The sequence below is a fragment of the Myotis davidii genome, unplaced genomic scaffold, assembly GCF_000327345.1.
Source record: "Myotis davidii unplaced genomic scaffold, ASM32734v1 scaffold292, whole genome shotgun sequence".
In the NCBI taxonomy this organism is placed as follows: Eukaryota; Metazoa; Chordata; class Mammalia; order Chiroptera; family Vespertilionidae; genus Myotis; species Myotis davidii.
This window is the reverse complement of record NW_006285042.1, coordinates 4,337,606-4,361,694: the sequence shown is the minus strand read 5'-3', so window position 1 is coordinate 4,361,694 and position 24,089 is coordinate 4,337,606. Positions and strand designations below refer to the sequence as shown.

The following is a 24,089-nucleotide window of genomic DNA, read 5'->3' as shown; positions in this document are numbered from 1 at the left end:
CTCTCTCTCTCTCTCTCTCTCTCTCTCTCTCTCCCCTCCCTTCCTCTCTGAAATCAATAAAAATATATATTATAAAAAAAAAATTTTGAGGACTGTGGCTTTTATTCTGAATTAGAGAGCCACCAAAGACTTCTGATTTATTTAAATGGGAATACCCTGACTGTTATACTAAAACAACAAAAACATACACACAGACTGATAACTGTAGCTACAAAGAACTTGTTATAGGCAGTCAGATTCAGATTCTATATTTTGAACATAGAACCAAGATTTCCCAACAACCTGAATATGAAAGACAATATTGAAGTAATTATTATTTTTTACCTAACAACTGGAACAGAAGTCTATCCGCTGAAATCGGGAAGACTGGATAGAAGAAATTTGAGGGGCAAGGTCAGGAATTCAGTATGGACATTTCAAGTTGGAGATGTCTATCAGACCACCAAGTAGAGATGCACGTGAACAGATATAAATTTGGGAACGGTTGGCATATAGATGTTGTGGAAACCAGGAGGCCAGATGAGTTCAGAAATGAAGTTGGCACAGCCTGACCCCTGGTGTATCCCTATTTTAGGGGCGGAGGAGGAAAGGAGGAACCAGTAAAAGAGACTGAGAAAGAGCTACCAGTGAGGTGGGAAGAATATGAGGAAAGAGCAGTGACCTCAAAGTCAAGTAAAGAGACAGAACAGAAGTACAGTGAGTGAGTCAACAGGAAAGGGAGGACCGAAAAGAAACCACTAATCACAACCCAACTGACAATAACAAGCAGATATCACAAGTCACAATGAGGGGCATGTAAGGGGCTCAGGATGGCTTACTTACTGGAGGAGAAAGAGGGTGCATAAAGTAATTGTTAAGAGGCTTTCATTATTGTAAAAGTGTTGGTTTATATATACCAAAACATAGACATTAATGTTTTCCATCTCGATGCAAGCAGGGCTGGCTATATAATCTGCAGAGCCCTGTGAGAAGTGTAATCACGGGTGCCTGGCCCAATAGTACTCAGAATTTAAAGATGGAGGCAGCAGAGCAGGAAGCCAAGTGCAGGGCCCTTCTAAGAGCAAAGCCCTGCATGACCTTGATTGCATGGAACACACCCATGAAGCTGTCCCCTAGACGCAAGGCATCTGACCTAGAACAGAAATGTTGCTGGTACATCAGGCTTCCTTAGCTTTAGGTTTCACAAAAGCACTGTTCATTGAAGAATATAAGCAGGAAAAAAATTGATATCAACGTAAGGAGAATCTGTTAGAATGCAATTTCCTTTTTCCCCTAAGTTGCTTTCAAAGCTAAATCAGCATATATGGATCTGAAGTCATAAAACGACAGCAAAAAAGGGGCTGAAGAGTCATTAAATTCCATAGCACTAATAAAACCACATGAGAAAGGGGAAGAAAACAGGCTTATTTTTCATTGGTATGCAGATGAAATGTTTTTTTAAAATCTCCCTTCACAGTGCTTTAGAAATTTTGGTCAATGTCCCTAAATGAATATATAATATATAAATTTATTTTGGTTCCATTCTATTGGCATAAAAAAATGATGCCTCAATCAGAATACTAAGTATGAATGCTAAAACTAAGATAGAAAACTTCCAGCTTCTTATAGTAATAAAACAATATTATTTCTTCCATTTTGAAAATACATGCATGCATAAATGTATTTGTTTATCCAGATGATATGTTCAGTCTTATTCTACATGTAATCAAAAAGGGAGATGAGCAACACCTCTATTGCATACTCCAATTCATACCGTGGCAAATTTGGAGGATTTTTCTGCCAGAAGATTTTGTAAAAATCTGTAGTGTATTCTTATTCCACAGTGTCTTTCTAGCTCAAAGGCCTCTTGCTTTATGGAGCCCTACCCAATCTTCCCAAGTACAAATAATCACGACTCATCTGTGCCTCCCTGGCTTGTGTTCATGCTCACATTACAGAGCTTTTGATAACTACTGTCATTACTTTTTTTCAAACGTATCTCTGTGGCTAGAGGGTGACATCTGTGACAGCAAGAACAGTCATAAACTGATGCATGCCCAGTATCTAGCAATGTATCTGGCAAACATCAGGTGTAACACAGAAGTTTCCTGAATAAAGAAATAAACTGAGATAAATGAAATTGTCTCTGGGCTAAATATGTTCAGAGGCAGTTTGTTAGGAATTGGCTGTAGCCATTAGACTACTTTGATTCTCCCTCTAGACTTGGATAAACCCTTTGAGGTGAGGATCCAATTATACCTATCAGGTTCAGGTGACAGACTAGACTGCACACAACTAAATGGGAGTATGGCAGGTAGGTGCAGGCTCACTTAGAGAACTGCTACTTCTCTTTACTAACTTTATGGGGCCATGCATTTCATGTTTGATGAGAAGGAAGTCAACATAGGTAGCAAAGTAGGAGGGGGACTTGGAAATTAATTTTAAGCAATTTTACCAAGAGGTGAATTTCTCATATTAACTAGCCTCATAACCAGCAAGACCTTGAAGTTACAGGTTTGCAGGAGGAGTCCCAGATTGCTTTACCAGGGGAAACGCACACACCCACACACATTAAATTTTATGGTGAGGTGTTGCTATTTTAAAGATAATGTTCAAGTTCATCATTTTAATAAGCAAGTTTGCTTGTGTATCTTGGTAATTCAGTTTAAGGCCCTAATGTCCTGACTCTTATGAGATTTGAATATAAGAATTACATTGGGTTAAACAAAGGTCAGAAGATTCCTAAGGGAATGGACAAACCAACAAGAAATTTTACCTGAACCATACACTTTCAATGATTCTTAGTGGTTTCCTTTTCTAAACTCAATCATGCACTCTATTGGAGAAAGGGTGTTAGAGTTCTGATGAACGGCCCCACATAACTTAATAGTCACATTGGTATGAAAACGAAGTGAAACCCATTCAGCTCATAATCTCTAGATGTTCTAATTTGGCATTGAGAGATTATGTCAAATTAATTCTACTTCTCTAAATAGTGTTGTGTGGTTCAAAATAAAGTAATTCAGACAGTTACCTGTTAAAATGGATGAAATCCTTGCCCTTTTACCTAAAACAAACTGCTCCACTTGTACATTGGATCCACCCGTCACTGTTCCTGGATGGTACCCTCCCCCCCTGCGTCACTGACTTTTCCCACTTTACAGAATCATTCCCATCAGCAAGGAAGCATGTTCAATCAGTCCCCACCCTTATAAAACCATTACAGCAGTCCTCCCTTATCCACTGTTTCACTTTCCAGTGTTTCACTTTAACTGGAGTCAACTGCAGTTTGAAAATATTAAATGGAAAATTTCAGAAATAACTAATTCAAGTTTGAGTTATTTCTCTATCATATTCTCTTTTTAAGTAGAAAGAGAAAGTTTGCCCAAATGGTCATTTGAATAACCTCATCAGAAGGGTTCAAAATAAAATAAATCTCATGGTCTTATCATTTTGCATTGAAGCAATATATTACATAGATGACACCTTCCTTTAAAGATACATGTGTTGGTGTTTGTCATTTTTTAAATGGGAACAGCATTCTGACATCACATTAAAATGTACATATTTAGAATGAGAACTTGCATTGCATGTGAAGAGAATAAAATATATAGTAGAACAAGCCGATATGTAATATGAGTAATTAGTATGAAGGAATAAATAAATGAATAAAAAGTTAATAAGGCAAAGAACTTAATACAAGGATCTAAGAATTAATCTGTCAGTTGATAACATTTTAGCATAACTGCTTATCAGTGTAGAAGTACAAATTTGCATAGAGACAATTTCTGTGAGCAGAATGAAAATGTAACTCAAAAAAAAGATCTAACTTCAGAAAAAGAAAACATAAAATGATCTTAAATACTACTACCATTTGCTATAAGACCTAAGTCCATTCTATTTTCTTACTACTTCAAGTCCTTATTTTTTCACTTTCATTTATTATAAACAGTTTGTAATTCTTTATGATTCTATGACTTTTAAATTTCAGATTAACATATAGTAAAAACATCCCCAATATAAGATATTAATATTTTAAAACTATTGAAAAGTTAAATTTTGTAATTACCTGAAAGCAATATTATGCTTTAGATGTCTGTAATGTTTTTTAAACATTACATTTTTCTCTTCATATTTAGAAGAAGAAAAATTAATTTTCATATGAAGAGAAAAATTAATTTGAAACAAATGGAAGCAATTGATACAATTTAAAATAAATGTATAAATACTGAAATTTAGAAGTGGAGGTGGGGGAAATCTGTGATACTTGGTTCAACTGATATTTATCTAGAATTTTATTTTGAGTATTTATTTCACCAAAATCAAAATTAATTTTAAAAGATACCCACCATATGTGGTCAACTTACTTTACAATGATCATACTGGAGCTGTAAGGCTGGAACATCCCCTCCAATAGGCATTTGTTGTTTAAGCTCTTCATCTTTCATATTCAGCCATTTGATCAGTTCTTCCAGGGATATCAGCAACCTGTTCCACTTCTCAGCACTGGCCTCCAAATGGGCCCTGTTGAGGAACAATGCTGACCACATTTAGATGTTTGAAATGCATCCAAAAAAGTATATACTTTCTCTTAGCCTAATAATCTTGTATGACCGACTAAATGTTCATGTCTAAGAAAGAAGCCAACTCTTTGTAAAAAAAACAAAAACAAAAAAAACTAATAATAAAATTATAGTTATTATAATACTATTGACCATGTTCCTTAATAATATATATTATAGATATAATTTCCTGTAAGGAAGTTATTTTGAATTCAGAGTACATGTTGGTACTATCTACCAAAATTATAATGTACACCTCCATACCACAAAAGCGTAAACATGAGGCTTTTAAGAAGAATGTGCACAACATAATGTAAAATTGTAAAACCAAGTTTCTGTAGTTTATGTGAAGTATATATGCACATTCAGAATAATATTTTCTCATTTCATCTATATACATGGAGAGAGGGATAGAGAAGAAAGAAATTATATGTATAAACAATGTTTAGAAAGATGTATACCAGCTGTGGTTACTAGTAAGAACACAGTAAACACCTACTTTTTATGAATTTTTGTAACAACAATATTTACAATAGGCCTATATTACTTTTCTTCCCAACAAAAACTAATTAACTTTTTTAGGAAAGGAAAATGCTAATGTCCTGATTTCTTTTGTAACCAAATAAACTACTGAAAGCAGACCATCACCAACATTTACATCAAAACTTAGAAAACAATAAGGCATTACTTGGACAGAACATTATTTGGGTTAAGGCTGACTGATGTCCAGTGACAAATTTCCAGTGTGAATGAAAACAACCGAGCAGAAATCACTGATTGTAGTAGTTTATAGTCTGCTTTAAGGGAAGTCTTTTTTTTAATAATAATTTCTATTTTTCACACAGAAGAGTACATTCAGATACTTAAATTATGAACTTCACAATCAGAAAACCAGGTTTAGAAAATACATTTTTATGTGATGAAGGCTCCAATAACAGCCAAGGCCTTTGAAAATAGAAATGCAAAGAACAAATTTGTTCGTTGTTCCCATAAGGGTCTTGGAGAAAACCCACGTATCCAGTCTCCAGCCCGCAGTACATGGGCTGGATTTGAAAAGACAGATCCATCAGAAACAACTGCAGAGACTCAAGGAATCAGCATTTAGTCAATCCTGCTTCACCCCAGTGGACAGACTGTGAATGTGGACTTAAGCACTAATCTGCGTGAAATGGAATTACCTTGACCTTTCAGATCAAAAGGGCAAGGCTGATAGAGACAGACGTAAGCCTTGTTCCCCAATAGTTTGCAAGACTAAGCATTTAGGATGAGAAAAGATTTGGGGCAACACCAGGTGCAAGAAACCTCTGTTGATCAGGTTTCATATCCTCTCAGACAGCAATTCTCACCTTGACATTGGCATTAGGATTGCCCCTTCCACAAAGCTGCTTTTTTACTGAGAGATACTAGACATGGCCACTACTGTCCCTCAGACCTACCAGTGACTTCCTTTTTTGGACATCTGATCTACTTGAGGCTCTGTCTTAAAGCTGAATTATCTGTTCTAGATAATTCAAACAGATATTTCCCCATTGATCACATTAGGTGGTACTCCCAGAAACAGATCAACAATATCGTTTCTTTGTTTAAAAAGTTCATAATCTTTTCAGAACTATAAGTTATTGATCTCTAGCTCATCTCCAGTTCATAAAATCATGACTGTAGTTCATCGGGCAATATTATTGTTTAAAAGAAAAATTTCTCTAAAATAGTATGAAACAGCATTCAGTCACATACAAAAAGCCAATTGTCCTGTGATCTATTTTTAGTTCCACTGTCTACTGGCTAATAGGAAAAGAATTAACATTATATGTCTTATTCAAAAGAGCTAGGTATAAAATAATTTAAAAAATAAAATTTAAATACAGAAAGAAGTTTATGGTATTTTTATAGTTCTGTGAGAATTGTATGATTAAAAATTTTATTTTATTCTCTTGCATTTACAATCTTTTCTATTCATTCCATAGGTGCTATAATTGACCTCACTTTACAAAATTGTTCCTTTCTTTGAGTCGCCTCTTTTTCATATTTATCTTTTTAAAAGTTAGTTTTTAATTATAGTTGACATACATTATTATATTAGTTTCAGATGTAAAACACAGTGCTTAGACATTTATATACCTTACAAAGTGATCAATCTGACAGGCCTACTACCCACCTGACACCATGCACAGTTATTACAACACTATTGACTATATTCCCTATGCTGTATAAAATTGCTCTTTAATGAGATTCCAATTCTGCTCGAGTGCTAGCTTTTCTGTGTTCATATTGATTAATTTTAGGCCAAATATGTAATTACCTATCTCTGATAAATAATGATTTTACCTGTCACAGAGCAGAACTAAATTATTTCAATTATATTAACTGAAAACCTCTCTTGCCATAAGTACGTTTGACTGATGTGATGCAATTTCTTGCCAGTATTTTTAAGTATAATTTTTTTTAAAAAGACCATCATAAACCAGAGTAGAAATCAGAGGTCCTCAGTAAATCAAGAAGTGTTTGACACTCTGTGTGCAAAACACATACGCACATACCCTGACCTCTTATTTTAGATTATTTGATCCTGCATCTTCAATGTCTGTAGTTAACTCTTTAATCAATAACAAACCAGACATTCCTTTGATTTCCAGTTACACACTCATTGTATTGAAGAGCATGCAAATGCCTTTTTCAATGCAATTAACTCTCTTCACTGAATAGAAATAATAAAATTGATCAAGGAAATCTATGGCACTCAGCTCCTGAAGAACTATTTATAAAGAAGAAGACAATACTTTTATAAAAGATATTAAAGTGACTTTGAAATTTAAAAAGTCAACATTAGTATATGTACTTCTCTGCATCTTTCTTTTTCCATAGTAAAAAGCAACCTGATCTGGCAGAATCTTTGCCTGGAAAATCTGTTTTGGTTGTTCTCCAATGGACTATAACTGTGTTTAGTGGATTGCTACCATATGCCCAAATAAATGCATGCTTCCGTAGTAGCCTTCAGTGTTCTAGTTTCAATTTAATTCTTTCATCTTACAAGATGAAAGCTTTTTCTTGGGCAATGGGTTGAATGCTTTGCAAGAAGAAACCTTAAATTTGTGTATGAGGTTAATTGTACTTTCTCAATTTGTTTCTAGACACTTTAAAGCTTACATTCCCCCAAGACTTTAGAACCAGTCATCAATCATGTTTTCAGAATCTTCACGTACAACATTTTTTTTTTATTTGACACATATCTGTGGGCACTTACATTATAGATAATTGACTCATTATCCTAACTCTCACCTGCTTCAGTTCATTCTTTGGTCACCTGACAGGGGCAAAATAATAAATACTTTCACTGAATGAAAGTCTTTATCAACCTAGGATGATGTCTACTAAATAATATGCTTTATAAAAATTCCCTCTTTTTAGACTGAATAATTTAATTTACAGCTGACTAAACATTTGTAAATGACAAATTACTTATAAAAATATGCAAAAAGTTTTTAGAAGGTAAAGATTCATAAAAATGATAATTACCTAAGTATACAAGTTATCCCAAAATATATATAAACACTTCAACAGCTGATAGCTCAATTGATGTTTATTTCTTATCATATTTAACCCACTGGAATTAATAAATTATTCAAAGTGTGTATACATTTTTTGGGACACCCTGTAGTAAAGTGTATGCTGCCATTTACTTTATTTTTAATATTTTTATTTTTGAAATACAGTTGACATTAAATATCATATTAATTTCAGATATATAGCATAGTGGTTAGGCATTTATATAACTTATGAAGTGACCCTACCATAAGTCTAGCACCCATCTGATACCTACATACTTATTACAATATTATTGATTATATTCCCAATGCTGTACTTGATATCCAAGAAAAAAAATGACAAAGGGAGGGAGGGAGGGAGGGAGGGAGGGGGAGAGAGAGGAATAAATGATGTATTAATATTTATTTTAAAACACCAGATGCCCCTTCTTTTCAATGTTTTTTTCAAATAAGTTTTTAGTCCTTCTCCCAGTATACAGATATGAAAAAGAAAGGAAACTTTGTGAGTAAGGAGGGGCATTTATTAAAATAAAATAGTTTTTTTTCATTTATTCAATACAAACAAAATTTATGTAGCAACCACTCTGATATCAGGTACTACACTGCTTCAGAAATAGAAACTTCAAAGGTCAAGTTAGCAGAAAGACAAGTAATCCAAATGCACTCTGAAGTAGGAAACCTACCAATTCCAGGAGAGAATTATGGCTGAGAGAAAGAAGTAATGTGTTCAGGAAGCCATGGTGAGACTGTGGAATACAAACTCAAGCCCAAGCTCTTTCCCAGATAGACATGTAGACATATGGAAAGCAGGTCTACCAGAGAGTATATGACCCAACCTAAGAGGAGCAAAGACATACTATCCCCTATTGTGTGAGGACTACAGATTTAGATGTCCAATTTGGCATTCTCACAAAAAATCAAGTTTATTTTTAGTTTATGATTATAACTCATAGATTACAAGTTAAAGTTATAATAAAAGAAAATACCTTTGTTAGTACAAAATCAACCAGTAACATCAAAAGAAGATTATTTCTGCTCCCAGAAAGAATTAAGACCCATTAGGAAAAAAAGTGAAGTCCTCAGAATTCAGTCTGTGCTGAAGGAACACTACAGCTGGGCTTCCAATATGGTCACCACCAACAACATGTGGCGATTTCAATTAAATTTCAGTTAAATAAAATTTGAAATTCAGTTCATCAGTTGCCCTAGCTATGTTTCAAGTGCCAACATGTCACATGTGGCTACTGGCTGCCCTACTGAAGAATGCTGATGTAGACCACTTCCATCACTGCAGAAAGCGTAGGGCCCAGCACCAAACCAGAGAGAAAAAGAAAGAAGAGAGCAGCAGAACTTTCTTCTATTAGACTTGAGAAAAGGAAGTTTTAGTAGTTTTACAACATGCTTAGCAAAATCAGTTACCTAAGATTAAAAGTGGAGTCAGTGACATTGTAAAATGCGGTAACATTAGATGTAATGACAATGTTAAAGGTTAATATTCTCTAACAGCTTTTTAAAAGATGCCCTGAATTTTTATGAGGCTCATAAAAGAATGGGATGATAGAATTTTGTCTTTGAACTCTGTTTTCATTAGATTTGACAATTTCACTGGCCTTTGAAACCATATGTTAATAAGGACCTATATTAAACATCACTAAGCTGATAAGTAGATATTTAATTAGCATAATCCTAAATTAAATAAATGTAATATAAAAATTTAAACCATGTCATTCCCATTACTGAATTTATTGGTATATTTGCAATTCACATTTTTTCCGGGGAGGAAAAAATATTGTCAAATATTCTTAAGAGCCTATCTCCTAGCTGAAGTTTCAAATCATTAACTATCTTCTCTTACGCTGTTCTAGATATAATGTACAACTGAATGTATTGGTTCTTAGCACAAAAGAATATTTGGTACCTTGGATATTAGTATTTAAAAAGTTTAATCATAGTCATCCAACGAGATTATAAAATAATATTTATGATATTAACCAAGATACTGAGCCAAATATTATTACATAGTTCCAATGACCACACCATGGTCCAAGGAGGTAATGTCTGTAAAGCACTTAATGTAGGTCTGGCACATGGATGTTTAATAAATATTAACTGTTATCATGATCTTTGGCAGATATTCTCTTTATAAAAATGTGATAAATTAGAGCAAATGCCCCCTGCTATGACAATATTAACTTTATCACAATTAAAACACAATTTAAAATTCAGAACGCACAGAAGGGGCATTTATCAGATGGCCTCACTCCCAGGAAAATAATGAAACAAGACCACCTGCAGAGAGGGAGTGTGGGAACTAAAGCATAATCAAAGTCTTTTAGAAATAAGCATGGTGGTGAAGATTACAGAACACCATTCAGCATCACAATACCAATTCTAAGTAGAAAGGCTCAAATTAAAGAAATGATATTTCTTACTTTCTAGTGCAGCGGTTCTCAACCTGTGGATCACGACCCCTTGGGGGGTTGAACGGCCCTTTCACAGGGGTCGCCTAAGACCACCGGAAAACACATATATAATTACATACTGTTTTTGTGATTAATCACTATGCTTTAATTATGTTCAATTTGTAACAATGAAATTAGGGGTCACCTTAACATGAGGAACTGTATTAAAGGGCCGCGGCATTAGGAAGGTTGAGAACCACTGTTCTAGTACAACACTAAGTAATTCAGAATTCAGAGCAGTAGAAAGAGAAGGTGTGATCATCAAAATGTCAAAGATTTAAAAAGCAGATGGAAAATCAAGGTGGGGAGAGGAAATTTTAGATCCTGACATCATTGAAATGGCTTCTGATGGAATCCAAACTGGCTAATGGATTGAGTTTGAAAAAAGGAAGGATTTAAGCAACTAAAGATGGGGACAGAGATGGGCAGGTTTAGGAAGAAGGAAAATAACAAGAAAGCTAAGAATTCAAAAGTTGAAAATATTAAAAAATGTGTATGTATTTTTAAAAACTCTAGTTGTAGTATTATAGATTAATTATATATACAGGACAAAACTATAAAGTTGGATAATAGTATAGAGGTGGTCCTGTTATATAATAAGGTAATGAAAGAAGGTACCCACTTCATCAGATCCATAACTTTAACGTGAGGGAGAGTTGATTTACTGATGATACTGTAAGCAATTCGGATTTTATAACAGAGGGCTCTTCTCTAACCAACATGGAAAACAGTGGCACTGAGATGCACATGGGCAGGTGGAATGTAGTAAAATAATACATGTGCTCTGGAGAACAATTTGCCCTTGGTCTCTTGAAGATTAAGCATCTCAGGAACACCAAGTTGACATGGGGCATGAACTGAATCTTAGGTAGGGCCAAGTCTATGGGACTTGGAAACAGAATAGGGATAAAGACTTTTATAGCTAAAGTAAAAACAGAAACTTGGAAGTGAAAATATAAAAAATTATCATATCCACACCCAAAATGACAACTGAAGAAAAGATGGGAAAGGAAAGGGAAGTCAGATGCTTAAATTAATGAGGAAAGTAGGAGAGTGCCCAGCAGAGCAGGAGGAAGCAAGAATTAGGTGGTGAGAGGGTAGACTAATGGATGTATTCACTTCTAAGGAGAAGCTGTTGACAGATGGAGAAGCAATGCTTTGGAAACAGTGAAGAGGGTGCCACCTCTCCCTGCTACCAGCTGTGTGGCAGGACTCCTGTTCAGCCAGTGTTCTGCGGGTGCCATACTAGAAGTCTTTGGCTGGCATTCTGATTGGTATCCATACCAGTTGCTAAATATGCAGATTATTCCCAATGGCTGCCAGGTGAGGAAAATGGACACATTAAACTTAAATTTAATTAAATTTAAGTAAACCAGGCAATTAGGGGGAAAGCCAGTTTTCAATTATAAAGAAAAGTGGTGGGAGAACTTACAGAAATATTAAAGGCATAGGAGATTTTGTTCACAAGAGAAGTCAGTGTTAAGGGTAGACTTTTCTTTAAAGGAATGAGCAAAAAGCCCGGCCAGCATAGCTCAGTGGTTAAGTGTTGACTTATGAACCAGGAGATCATGGTTTGATTCCCAGTCAGGACACATGCCAGGGTTGTGGACTTGATCCTCAGTATGGGATGTGCAGGAGGCAGCCAATTAATGATTTTTCTCTCAGCATTGATGTTTCTATTTCTCTCTCCCCCTCCCTTCCTCTATGAAATCAATATATATATATAAAGGAATGAGAGAAAAGAACAGAGAAGCAGAAAATCAGTGCTTAACAGGCATCATTTTCAGTAAGGACCGAAGGAGGCAGGTGTCTGGGAGATAGGCTGTTTCTGCATATTTGCCAATGAGAAGAATACTTCCTGCCTTGGGTAGGGATTTTCTCACTAAGCACACTTCTGGCCTCTTCTCTGCCCCTTTATTCCCTCATTCCCTGGAGAGGTAGAATGAGGAATCTGATCTTTAAATCTGGGGATTACTGGGTGTGCTTAGCTCTGCCACCCTTAACTCCTGATAACAGGTCTGTAGATTCTGAGTTCTTTCAATTCTTCCATGTAGGGAGTTGCACTCTGGAAACCACCTTGAATTGTAACTGCTAGTAATTTCCACCTCATTGTGGGGTTCAGTGAACAGCCCCATTTACCTCTTACGCTAAGCTCTATCCTCAACCTCAGCAATTCACATGACACTGTTATTCCTACTAGAGACCTGGTGCACAAATTCATGTACCAGTGGGGTCCCCCGTCCTGGCCTGCAGGATTGGGCTGAAACCGGCTCTCCAACATCCCCAAGGGGTCCTGGATTACAGACCAGGCTGAGGGACCCCACCGGTGCATGATCGGGGCCGGGGTGGGACTGAAAGAGGGTTCCAGGGCATGTCTGGCCCATCTCGCCATCCCCCAGCAGCAAGCTAACCTACCAGTTGGAGTGCCTGGCCCCTGGTGGTCAGTGCACGTCATAGCGAGTGGCTGAGCGGCCTTAGCATATCATTAGCACATTACGCTTTGATTGGTTGAACGGATGACTGGATGACCAGAAACTTAGCATATTAGGCTTTTATTATATAGGATTAGCCATACTTTTGGTTCATATTTGTTCAGAATCCAGCCTTGTTGGGGACCTGCTCAGAAATTCCTAGTAAATAAAGGTAGAAAAAGATGGAGTAGAGAAAATTTCTATGTCCTAGGAGCTGATCAGTGCCAAACAGAATTGTGATCAATGAGACTAATAATAGGCTAAGTAACCTGCCCATGGGGCCACCGCTGATAAGTGGCAAAGCCAGTGTTTAAATCCAGGCAGTCTAGCTCTGGAGTAAAACATTAGAAACACTATCCTCTACCACTTCTCTCTGAGGTATGCTTCCCATATGAGGGCCCACTACTGAGAATAATAAACCATTTTATCTTTTTTAAATGTCTAAGTAATGATGAATATATTCATAAAATTTATTTTGTCCATTTTTTGAAGATAAAAATGAAGACTATATCACTCATTACTTTGAACATATCTAATCTATATGAAAGCAGAGAAAGGTCAATCTAGATATAGATGGAGCCTGCCAGCTGTTATAGACTCATGATACTGTTATGGGTAATAATATAGTTATAGCCATATGTTCTCTCACCCCCCCTTCCCTTCAGGGCAGTTACTTGAGAACATGAGACTGTGTAGACTCAGTTCTATTTCCAGTGCCTCACTTCCCATTCTGACTCGTTAGTCCTCTGCAATCAGATTTTTGCCTCAATCACAAAATGATCCTGGCAAAGTCATCAAAGCCCTTCTAATTATAGCTGGACTCCGCAGCCCTGACTTTACTCGACTTCTCCAAGCAGCCAGCACTATTAACTAAGCCCTTCTTTCGGAAACTCCCTCCTCTTGGCTCTTGACAATACTCTCCAGGTTCTCTTACTTCCTCAAGGACAGCCACTTATCAGGTTCTTTTCTGGTTTCCTTTCCTTCCCCTATTCCTTATGCACCTGGGTTTCCTGGGACTCTGTGCTGCACCCTCTTCCACTGGCATCCTCTTGCCTACTCACAGTGCTTACCTGCCACCTCTGCCTGGATACTCCCCATCCCACCATCTATTTGGCCTACAGTTCTCTTTTAAAGAGGTCTCCACCCAATGGCTACTGGTTATTTGTTTCTAGGTGTCCCGCCAGTGCCTCAACAACATAAATTAAGTAACAAGTCTCCCTGTCTTTAGAACTGTGCTTATCTAATACATCCTCATAATTGTGTGGGAGGGATCATGACAAACTCAAATCTAATTATGTTCAGATGCCATCACCAAAGGAATACAATGTGGTACACATAGGTATTCTACAATTTATGTCTTGCCTCTCTCTCTACCTTTTTCTCTAGCCACAATCTGTCCTCTCTATACCAATGGCAAAATATTCTTAGCCAGACTGAACTTTTTAACTACTCCATGAAAACACAATGTTATTTCAAGCTTCCTGCTTAGAAGCCCTTCTCCAGTCCATCTGAGGAATAACTATGCATCTTTCAAAGTTCAACTTAGAAATTTCTTCTTTTATGAAGCCTTTGATGACCAACTGAAATGAAAGTAATCATTCCCTCCTTTGGGTCCATCTGAACTTGGACAGAACTGTGAACCCTCTGGGGCAGGGGCCATATCTTATTTATGATTAGCAATGCCTTAAATATAGAAGTAAGTTCTCATTAAATGCTTGAATAAATGCCTAAATCTCCAAAAGTGGGTAAAGGTAATAAAGGTAAAAATCGTTTTCGTTCATCACATTAATAACACACTTTACTGGAATGATCTATCAAGATGCAGAAGTCCACTGGAAAAAGTTTATTTTCCCAGCTAGAAGATGGGAGAATAAACTTTAAGTTATGCATAAGATAATATTGCAACTAAAGTTTTTAAGGTATTTCTTTCCATGAATCAATGGGCTTAGGCAATAACATCCATGAAATGCCAAAGATTTTTTTTGTCTTTAGTTTTCCACTTGGTCTGTTTAAACAGATGTAGTCTTCATTAAGTTTTCCTTTTTAAAGAACTCATCCTCCAGACTCTCAAAGGTCCAGCACCGCATGCACAATTGTCACCAGCGCCATTCCTGTGATTTTTAGCTCATACCAGGCTGATCAGTGATGGCGAACCTATGACACCCTATGACACGCGTGTCAGAGGTGACATGCGAACTCATTTTTTTGGTTGATTTTTCTTTGTTAAATGGCATTTAAATATATAAAATAAATATCAAAAATATAAATCTTTGTTTTACTATGGTTGCAAATATCAAAAAATTTCTATATGTGACACGGCGCCAGAGTTAAGTTAGGGTTTTTCAAAATGCTGACACGCCGAGCTCAAAAGGTTCGCCATCACTGCTCTAGATGTTGGTTTTGATAGAACCTCAGTGAATGCTTGTCACTGTGTTAACATTCTAAAACTTTTCACTCATTTCTATTTATGGGGAACAGAAAGGTGCAACCAAATGGGATTTGGCCAGTTGAAAACTCAATCTTCAACAAGCATAGTACACTGTACAACATTCCATAATCTCCCTCTTATTAAAAATAGTTGGCTGATACTGACATGATTTTCAATGAGATCTTTATACTGAGGCTTTCATAGCCATGATACATGACCCCCTTCTTTAAGTATAAAATGAAGTGCAAATCTTCCCCAATGAGCCCCAGAAGAATAAAAGCCTTTGGACATCTCTTCAGAAAAAAAAACTTTTAAAAATTATTTCACAATAATAATCATTGAAGATTTCTAGTCTTTGTATGCTAGTTTTATGAAATCACTGAGCATCTTTATGTAAAAAAAAATAATAATAACTACATTGAACAGGCTTCACATAGATTAAGGACCTATCAGATTATCCTATTCAATCTTCACAGCAATCATACAAATTAAATAGTTATATTTTATGAATTTAAAAACTAAGGCTCAGGGAGACTAAGTGACTTGTTCAAGGTCAATAAGTTAATTTAAAAAGTCAAACTCAAGATATTTGGTTTAAGGTTGTACATTTTTCCATAAATCATACAGTTTCTGAACTTTAAAAGAAACTGAACCAGGTGCAAGATCTTGGTCTTTCCCCAACATTTGTTTTTGGATGTTTGCTCAGTTACATGATCTCAGTTTCTTCTAAACTTATATTCACCATCTATTAAATATAATTCTAAAATATTCTTGACTCTCAATAACAATAATACTTGTCACAGAAGTATTTGCCCAAGGTCCTTTCCTAGTCAGCATTCTGGTCCTCAGATTCATCTTTATTTAATTTTACTCTCTGCAAATGCAGACATGAATCATCAATTTTCCATTTTAGTGTCCATAAGCAATATTTAATTTCTATAAAACATCTTCAAATTGGATATACAAATAGCATGATGAGGCAAAACATGTTCATTGCCAACAGTCCAAAAGGTCTAGATTCAAATCCTGGCTTGGCACTTGTTAGTTCAAATTCTTGGCGAGTTCCTCACATTCATTAAGCCTGCTTCTTCATATTAAGAAAGAATTTTACTATTGACCTTACTAGAATTTTTTGAGTACTGAAAAAAGTAATGTTTGCAAAGATCCTAACATAGTACTTGCCTAAGGTAAACAAAAATTATCAGGTGTAGGTAACATTATAATTGGTATCATTAGGTTGAATATATGCAAATATATTGTGAATAATCAAGAACAGATGGCAAAGGGCACGGGACACTGATGGAACTAAAACTGGGACTTTAAAAAAATAGTCTTTCATTTAAATCTTAGGGTATTTCTGGGGAAGTAGCTGGTTCTCTGTCTTATATACAAGAGTCATGAAACCCCCTCCCCCATTAGTTGTGTTCTGACATTGATTATTCTGACCTGATGCTAGCAGACTTTGCTTTCAAGTCATTCCACCTTTGGTTCATATCATCGAGTCGATGTTGAAGCATAGTAGCCTCTTCGGAATTTCCCAGTGCTTTTACCATTTTCTGCCTGTTCCCATCAATACTTTTAAATATGTCATTGTGGGCATCAATTTCCGCCTGGATGTCCTAAAGATAGAAAAGCAGAGATAATGAAAATGTTACGTATTAGTGTCATCATTACTTGGGATTGCTATACAGAGTTTTATCTTATATTTCATAGATGAGGTGTATTTTTTAAAGAAAAAATAATTTCATCTTAAATGATAACAAATTCAAGTGTTTCCACAATTCTTACATTAAAAATAATAATCTTTAAATCTTCAATACCTTGATTCCGAAGTTCTTAAAAATAAAATACATTATAATCTTAATTTCATGAGCTAGTCCTATTCAATCAAATTATTTATCCCCTTTATATATGGGTAAAACTCCCCTCAAAATATGAAGTTTTACAAAGGTTGCTGGATGTTACATCCTTTTAATTGCTGGTTTTCTACAAATTTATTAATTGTTTATTCTTTCAATCTAATAAAGTTTATTTCTACAATTTTTAAAGAACATTTTCATAAAAATGTTCTGTTTAGGAAATAAAAACTAATTGTAAAGTAATATTTCTCCTATTAAATAGATAATATTTTGTTTATTTTTATAAAGTAAATTTTAGTGTAGTTTAAATAAAATAAAAAAATTATTATAAATTAATAATAAAAATTTGTTAAGACTTTGAAGAAGCATTTTGTCAATATGGATCAAAAAACCTTAAAACTGTTGAAATTGCCCAGCTGGTAGTTGAGCACTGACTTATGAACCAGGAGGTTACAGTTCGATTCCCGGTCAGGGCACATGCCTGGGTTGCAGGCTCAGTCCCCAGTGCAGGGCATGCAGGAAGCAGCCAATCAATGATTCTCTCTCATCATTGATCTTTCTATCTCTCTCTCCCTCTCCCTGCCTCTCTGAAATCAATAAAAATATAATTTAAAAAATCTGTTGAAATTATGTATCCTAGGAATATTTATGTATAAACACATCTATTACATTGATTGTTTTAAAACTGAAAAGAAAGTGGAAACTATCAAGCACTCCCACTTCTGGGAATATATATTCAGAAGATATGAAAACACTAATTCAAAATTGTATCTGTACCCCTGTGTTCATAGCAACATTATTTACAATAGCCAAGACATGGGTAAAACCTAGGTGTCCATCGGTGGAGGAATGCATAAACTAGTTGTGAGATATATATGTGGGAATGTTTTCTATCCATAAAAAATGAAGAAATCCTACCATTTGTGACAACATGGATAGACCCTGAAGGCACTATTATAAGTGAAAGAAGTCAGACAGAGAAAGACACATACTGTACAATCTCATTTGGAATCTAAAACAAACAAACTCAGAGAAAAATCAGACTTTTTGCCATTACCAAAGGTGAGAGTGGGGAGAGGAGAAATTGGAGGAAGATAGTCAAAGGGTACAAGCTTCCAGTTATAAGATAACTAAGTACTAGGTATGCAACATACAACATGATGACTACAGTTAACATTGTTATATGACATATAGAAATGTTAAGAGAGTAAATGCTAACAGTTCTCATCACAAAAAGACTTTTTCCTTTTTTTCTTTTCATTTCTTTTCATTGTATCTATATAAGAAGACAGATGTTAGCTTAACTAATTGTGGTAATCACTTCACAATATCAGTAATTCAAACCATGATTCTGTATACCTTAAACTTATACAAAGATGTATGTCAATTATTTCTCAATAAAAATGGGAAAAAGTGGAAACTATTATAACACATTAATGGTGATATAATAATCAAGTTTAAAAATGGAGGATGCAAAACTATATGTTATGTTAATTTTAAAGTTTGTGTTTAAATCAGCATATGTACTTCTATATCATTGCACACACATACATTTAAAAAACTGTAAGCAATAAGTCAAAATAGTATAATTTCTGTAGAAAAGGATCAATGATGATGTTAGTGTTCATCAAAAGTTAGGAAGAAAATCAACATCCAAAAAGTGATCAAAGAAAAGGAAATCAGCATACATTGTTGTTGTTGTTGTTGTTGTGTGTGTGTGTGTGTTTTAATTTAACATGTGATGGCATATTTACTTGGACAAATATATCAACAGGACCTAAAGGCAGAAAACTATCTTAATGTCTTCTGTATCCTTCACAGTCTCTGAGCCTAAAATGAAAAGATACAAAGAGATAACACATAGGTAGGTAGGTAGGTAGGTAGATAGATAGATAGATAGATAGACAGACAGATAGATGATAGATAGAAGACAGACAGAAATTATGTATCCTAGGAATATTTATGTATAAACACATAAGATGCATAAATGCATGAATGAATGTATGAATAAGTTCATCTTGACTGATTGGCATATCAGCCACTCTAGCCCCACCAAAAAAATCAGATAATTAAAGAATTATAATGGAATATAGTAATAATTTTGTTTCATGTCTTCATTTAAAAATTTTAACAAGGGAAACTTAAAATTATTTAGAAGCCTGCATTGCAAAGTCCTGCCTAAGCTTTTCACTGGAAATTTAGAATAACAAGCAATTAATGAATCATGCTCCTTCACAGATCACTGTGCAATGATTCACTGGCGTTTTAAAATCAAGATGCCAGCATGTGAGGCTGTCAGATTATGACCCTGATGTAGCATCAAATGCTAAAGTAAATTAAAGTTTCCAAGAAGTAGGGTTTACTCTCACTGCTCAGCTGGGAGGCTTTCTCTAGAAAGACTTACCTCTGTCCCCTGAAAGCCTTTCTGAACATTACACAGCACGAAATGGTTACTGATAATTAGTTATGGGAATGCAATCCACCTAGAAGCACAAAGCAATGTTCTTCCAATCATTTAACATAAGCCAGTCATGTGCACAGAGGGGCCACAGCAAGGTATCCAAGCCATTGAACTAACACTTGAGAGCAGAAGAAGTATTTTAAAGATTCACTTGTGAGGCTTGAAACCTATCTTCAAACAATGTAAACAGGAGTTTAGAATTAAAGGACTAATGCTTTTCTCTAAGTCAAAGCACCATCAAAAGCCTAAAATGCACCATTTCTGAAGAATCTTCCAGAAGACAATTACAAAAGCTCACTGATCAACAGTTAGTCTTTCTGAATACAACACCCACTACCCAGGACAAAACAAATTCACAAATAAAGGAAAACATTGATGTACTTGCTCACTTCTTTAATCATTGATATTTTAATACCAATTTTGCCCTTAACCTGACATATCTTTAATGATACAACCCATAGACGTATTGTAAGAAAACACATCATAATGTGTATCACATACATTTTACTTCTTTAAAATGTCCTCTAATCAAGTAGTGGTCCTAATTATGTAAGCAAAACTATTTCTTTAGATTATGATAAAAAGGACTGCTTGAACCCTCCGACAGGAAACAGACTTAGAGAGTACCACCAGGAAGACTTCAACAACTAAGTTGGTAATAGAATGGATTCATCCTCTCCGGGCCTTGTTGACATAATTTTGGTTTATTTTTGCATGGCATATTTACCTAACCCTACACGGACACAGCAATGTTTTCCCTGATGGAGTCCTGACCCCTTTCCTGAAGGTGAAGAAGTAAGGTCAACAACTTCCCGACTGTATCCCAAGGCGCAGGCTAGATCAACAACGCTAACCACTCAGGGAAAGGAAGTCTACTGTTCCTTGTAGAATAAGACCAGACTTCAGAAACAGTTAGGACTGTTGATCAGGAATCAGAAGGATTATGGCCAGAGTTTTAGGTTTTGAAAACAAGGAATTATAACATTAAAAAAATAGGTATTACCTAAAAAATAATACAACAATCAGATAATATCATCAAGGATCATTAGTGATATGTAAATATACTTTGAGACAGTTTCTAAGGCTGCTGGTGAGTTATTGCAGTTAATTAGTCAATTTATAATTAAAATTAATTTATTTGCTTCAATGAATTATCCAATCAATAATTGATAAGCTACATTTTCTTTCAACAATTAATCTCATGGGTTTTAACCACTCTATTAAGAATTATGAAATTGCCACTTGGTCTGCAGTAGCATTTATTAAGAAATCAATACCAGTATTGTTTTTCCCATTTCCTGTGATTATAAATATATGTTAGACAACAGGGCAGAAAAAAAATTTAAATTACTAAGTGGAACAAGCTTACAATTAACTGCACTTTAAAGATAATTTGAACAAGCCAACTTGCAATGACAAATAATCAATAAATAAACAAATTACATTTTAAATTCCAGCATAGCAAACACTGCTATTGACAAAAATATTTTTCACAGCAAAGAGTTCCAAATTCTTGACTCTATACCAATTGTTACTAAAACACACTAAAATACTAGTGAATTAAAATACAGCAGCTTTCCTTCCAAGGTGCACTTTATATATCAGGTCTACTCTGCATACAAACACAAGTTATTAAATGTTTCATGTGGCAAACTATTGCCCCACCTTAATTATCAAAACCAGATCGTATATTCAAAACTGAACAGGCCTGAAAACCTAGTCAAGGATTCTTCATGTTAAATGTTTAAATCTACATTCGTGGGGCACCCGCTCCTCTATGCCTCACCTGTGTAAAGGAGTTCTTATTGCCCAGAAAGCTCTCAATTTCTTCCCCCAACACACACACACACACACACACACACACACACACACACAATCTCAGTTATTTCCTTATTTTAAACTCATCTCTTAAGTCCCAGCTTAAATGTAATTTCTTCAGGAAAGACTTCACCACACCCCAATTAAACTGGGGCTACCTGTATTCTTATAACTCCCTTTACTTTGCTAAATCACCTATCTGTACTAAAAAACTTCCTTATTTAATGTCTGAGTTCTCCCACCAGGCTGGAAGCTCAGTGAGTTTGGGAAGTCTCTCTGTTCTCCACTCCATCCCTGAACTCAGCCCAGTGCCACTTCACAAATATTTACTAAACACTGAATGAATGAATAAGCCCTGAAATTGGAAACTTACAGTGTCTTCAAGGACACATTTAAATATTACAAGTTGAGCAGTAAAATATAGCTTCAAAGTATAATTTTAAGTTAGTTATCATAAAGGAGGTAAATGCCTTGAAGGAAATTTTGTACTGAGTGGTTTCTTTCTGTGTTGTCACTATGGGAAACATCTTTTCACAAAAAGAGTGATACTCGGATTCAGACACACACGCACACCCTTAAAGAACCACCATTATCATTAATCATCTAGTAGCAGAACCGCATAAATTAATAAAAGGCAACAGTCACTCAAAATGTTACTGAGCTAAAATTGTCCATTACTCTATCTTCTTTGACTACTAAATAAATGGGAATGTACACAATGCCAATGGCTGAAGTATGACAGTATATTAACAGCCACTGAAGCCGTCAGATACTTCCTTTATGAAGTAGTTTCAAGCAGAAACTTAATTCGTTCAAGTCAGATGGCAATAAACCAACTCACAGGCTGGATTTCAGAGAGGCGCGTTGGTGGACCAGCTTTCTGTGTCAAGTCAACTCTTCAACCTGGATACACTGTCCTTTGCTCACCCCTCACCACTTGGTTAGGTGACTAGGACCTGCTTGCTGGCAGGTACATCTTGTCACAAGGTCATCCTCTTCTGGTGAGAAGTTTGTCTCAACCTCCCCTTTAGGACCACTCTGGGTAACACATGGTTCCTATCAATTGGGGTTTCCTGATCCTTGGTGAGCTGTCACCCTGAGGAAACAGCAGAGAACATTTCCTGACTCCTGGACCTCAAGGACTCCCAGCATTGCTTTTTCTGGTGCTAGGAGATTAAGACTGAGTATCAAGTGCAACCTGCCCTTCCTGTCTATGCTACCAAATCACAATCCATGTGTCACACGTTTTGGGACTAGAGAATTAACTTGACTCTCAATCATGTGCCATATATTCATTTATGAACAAATACCCAATATAAATCACAACGCCCCTGGAGTTCTCTAAAATTAAATAATAGCAACCAGAATTTACCTCACAAAGAAACTTCTCTCTAGAAGTTAGGCTGAAGGTCTGCTGTCTTCTGGGGTTTTTGATGATCGACCAGTCTACAACTTAGCAGATTAACCATCATTGGAAGACCCAACACTATGCCAACCTTGGACCCTAGTTTTCGTAAAGCCTGAAATGGCTTTAAGAATACAGCCAAATTACCTTTATGCTATGACAACCACCAGACTGAAGAATTACAACTGCTGATATGAAGAGAAAAGTATGAAATCACTGATGTTAGAATTCTCTTTGGAAGCAGATCACTAATATAGGAAAAGACAGGACTATTGTTCAGCTTCTAAGGGTATCATGTGGCTTTTGCATGACAGCAGTGAGCTTGGCCTTTCCCTAGAAATGGCATTACTGCTTTCAGAGTGGGGGAAGGCAGGCAGCTGAATTTGGGAGGTGTCAGGCACTGGTAGCCTTCTATAATACCAGCTTTCCTGGCAATGAATCATTGTAGCAAGGGCTAAATGTATGAGACGGCTTTTGTGAAAATACACAAAAGATTTTTTTTTAATACTTGAGTTGAAGAAAAATACATTCATGTTTGACAACCTCCTACAAATGAAATATGGCAAAAAGATTAGGTTTCACATAGATTTTCATAACGGCGTCTAACACAAAAATAAACATGTGAGGAGAACTTCAGGCTGTGAATTGCAGCAGGATGGTTGCTCTAAATTGGCTCTTTGTCTCAAAAAAAACCCACCACAAATCAAGGCTTTGATAGGAATAAACCAGCAGACCACTTTCACTGTCAATACGACTAAGAATAAGAAGTACGCAGACATTAAAGCTTCAGGTTTAAAAGAGGAAACAGACTCATAGGACCAGAACTTGTCACTTTGTCAATAAAATGGCCAAAAGGCGGAGGCAGGTTCCTAACCTCTGGTATCTGACCTGGGCTTTTAAGACTATCAGCAGCAATTACAATACAAAAGTCCAACTATTGCCCACAATTACTGCCTCTCAGGGGTTCTCAGTAATGAATTATTCATGTAACATATACCCTATACCTTTTTAGGAAGAAACAGACAAATCCATGCAAACCAAGCTACCAGGCCTCTTTATGGCCATAAAGTTTGTCACCTGCTGTTACCAGCTGCCATAAATG

At 35.8% G+C, this 24,089-nt stretch overlaps 1 protein-coding gene across 3 annotated transcripts in view; it reads right to left on the bottom strand.

Annotated features, from left to right (window-relative positions):
* The window catches only part of UTRN (utrophin), a 461,667-nt gene that overhangs the window by 133,199 nt on the left and 304,379 nt on the right, over positions 1-24,089 (bottom strand). For all 3 annotated transcript variants that reach the window (XM_015558521.1, XM_006755401.2, XM_015558522.1), the window contains 2 exons: positions 16,891-17,063; positions 4,347-4,503 (listed from right to left, as the gene is read on the bottom strand). In XM_015558521.1, coding sequence (XP_015414007.1) covers positions 4,347-4,503; positions 16,891-17,063 — 330 coding nt within the window. The remainder of the gene's footprint in view (positions 1-4,346; positions 4,504-16,890; positions 17,064-24,089) is intronic.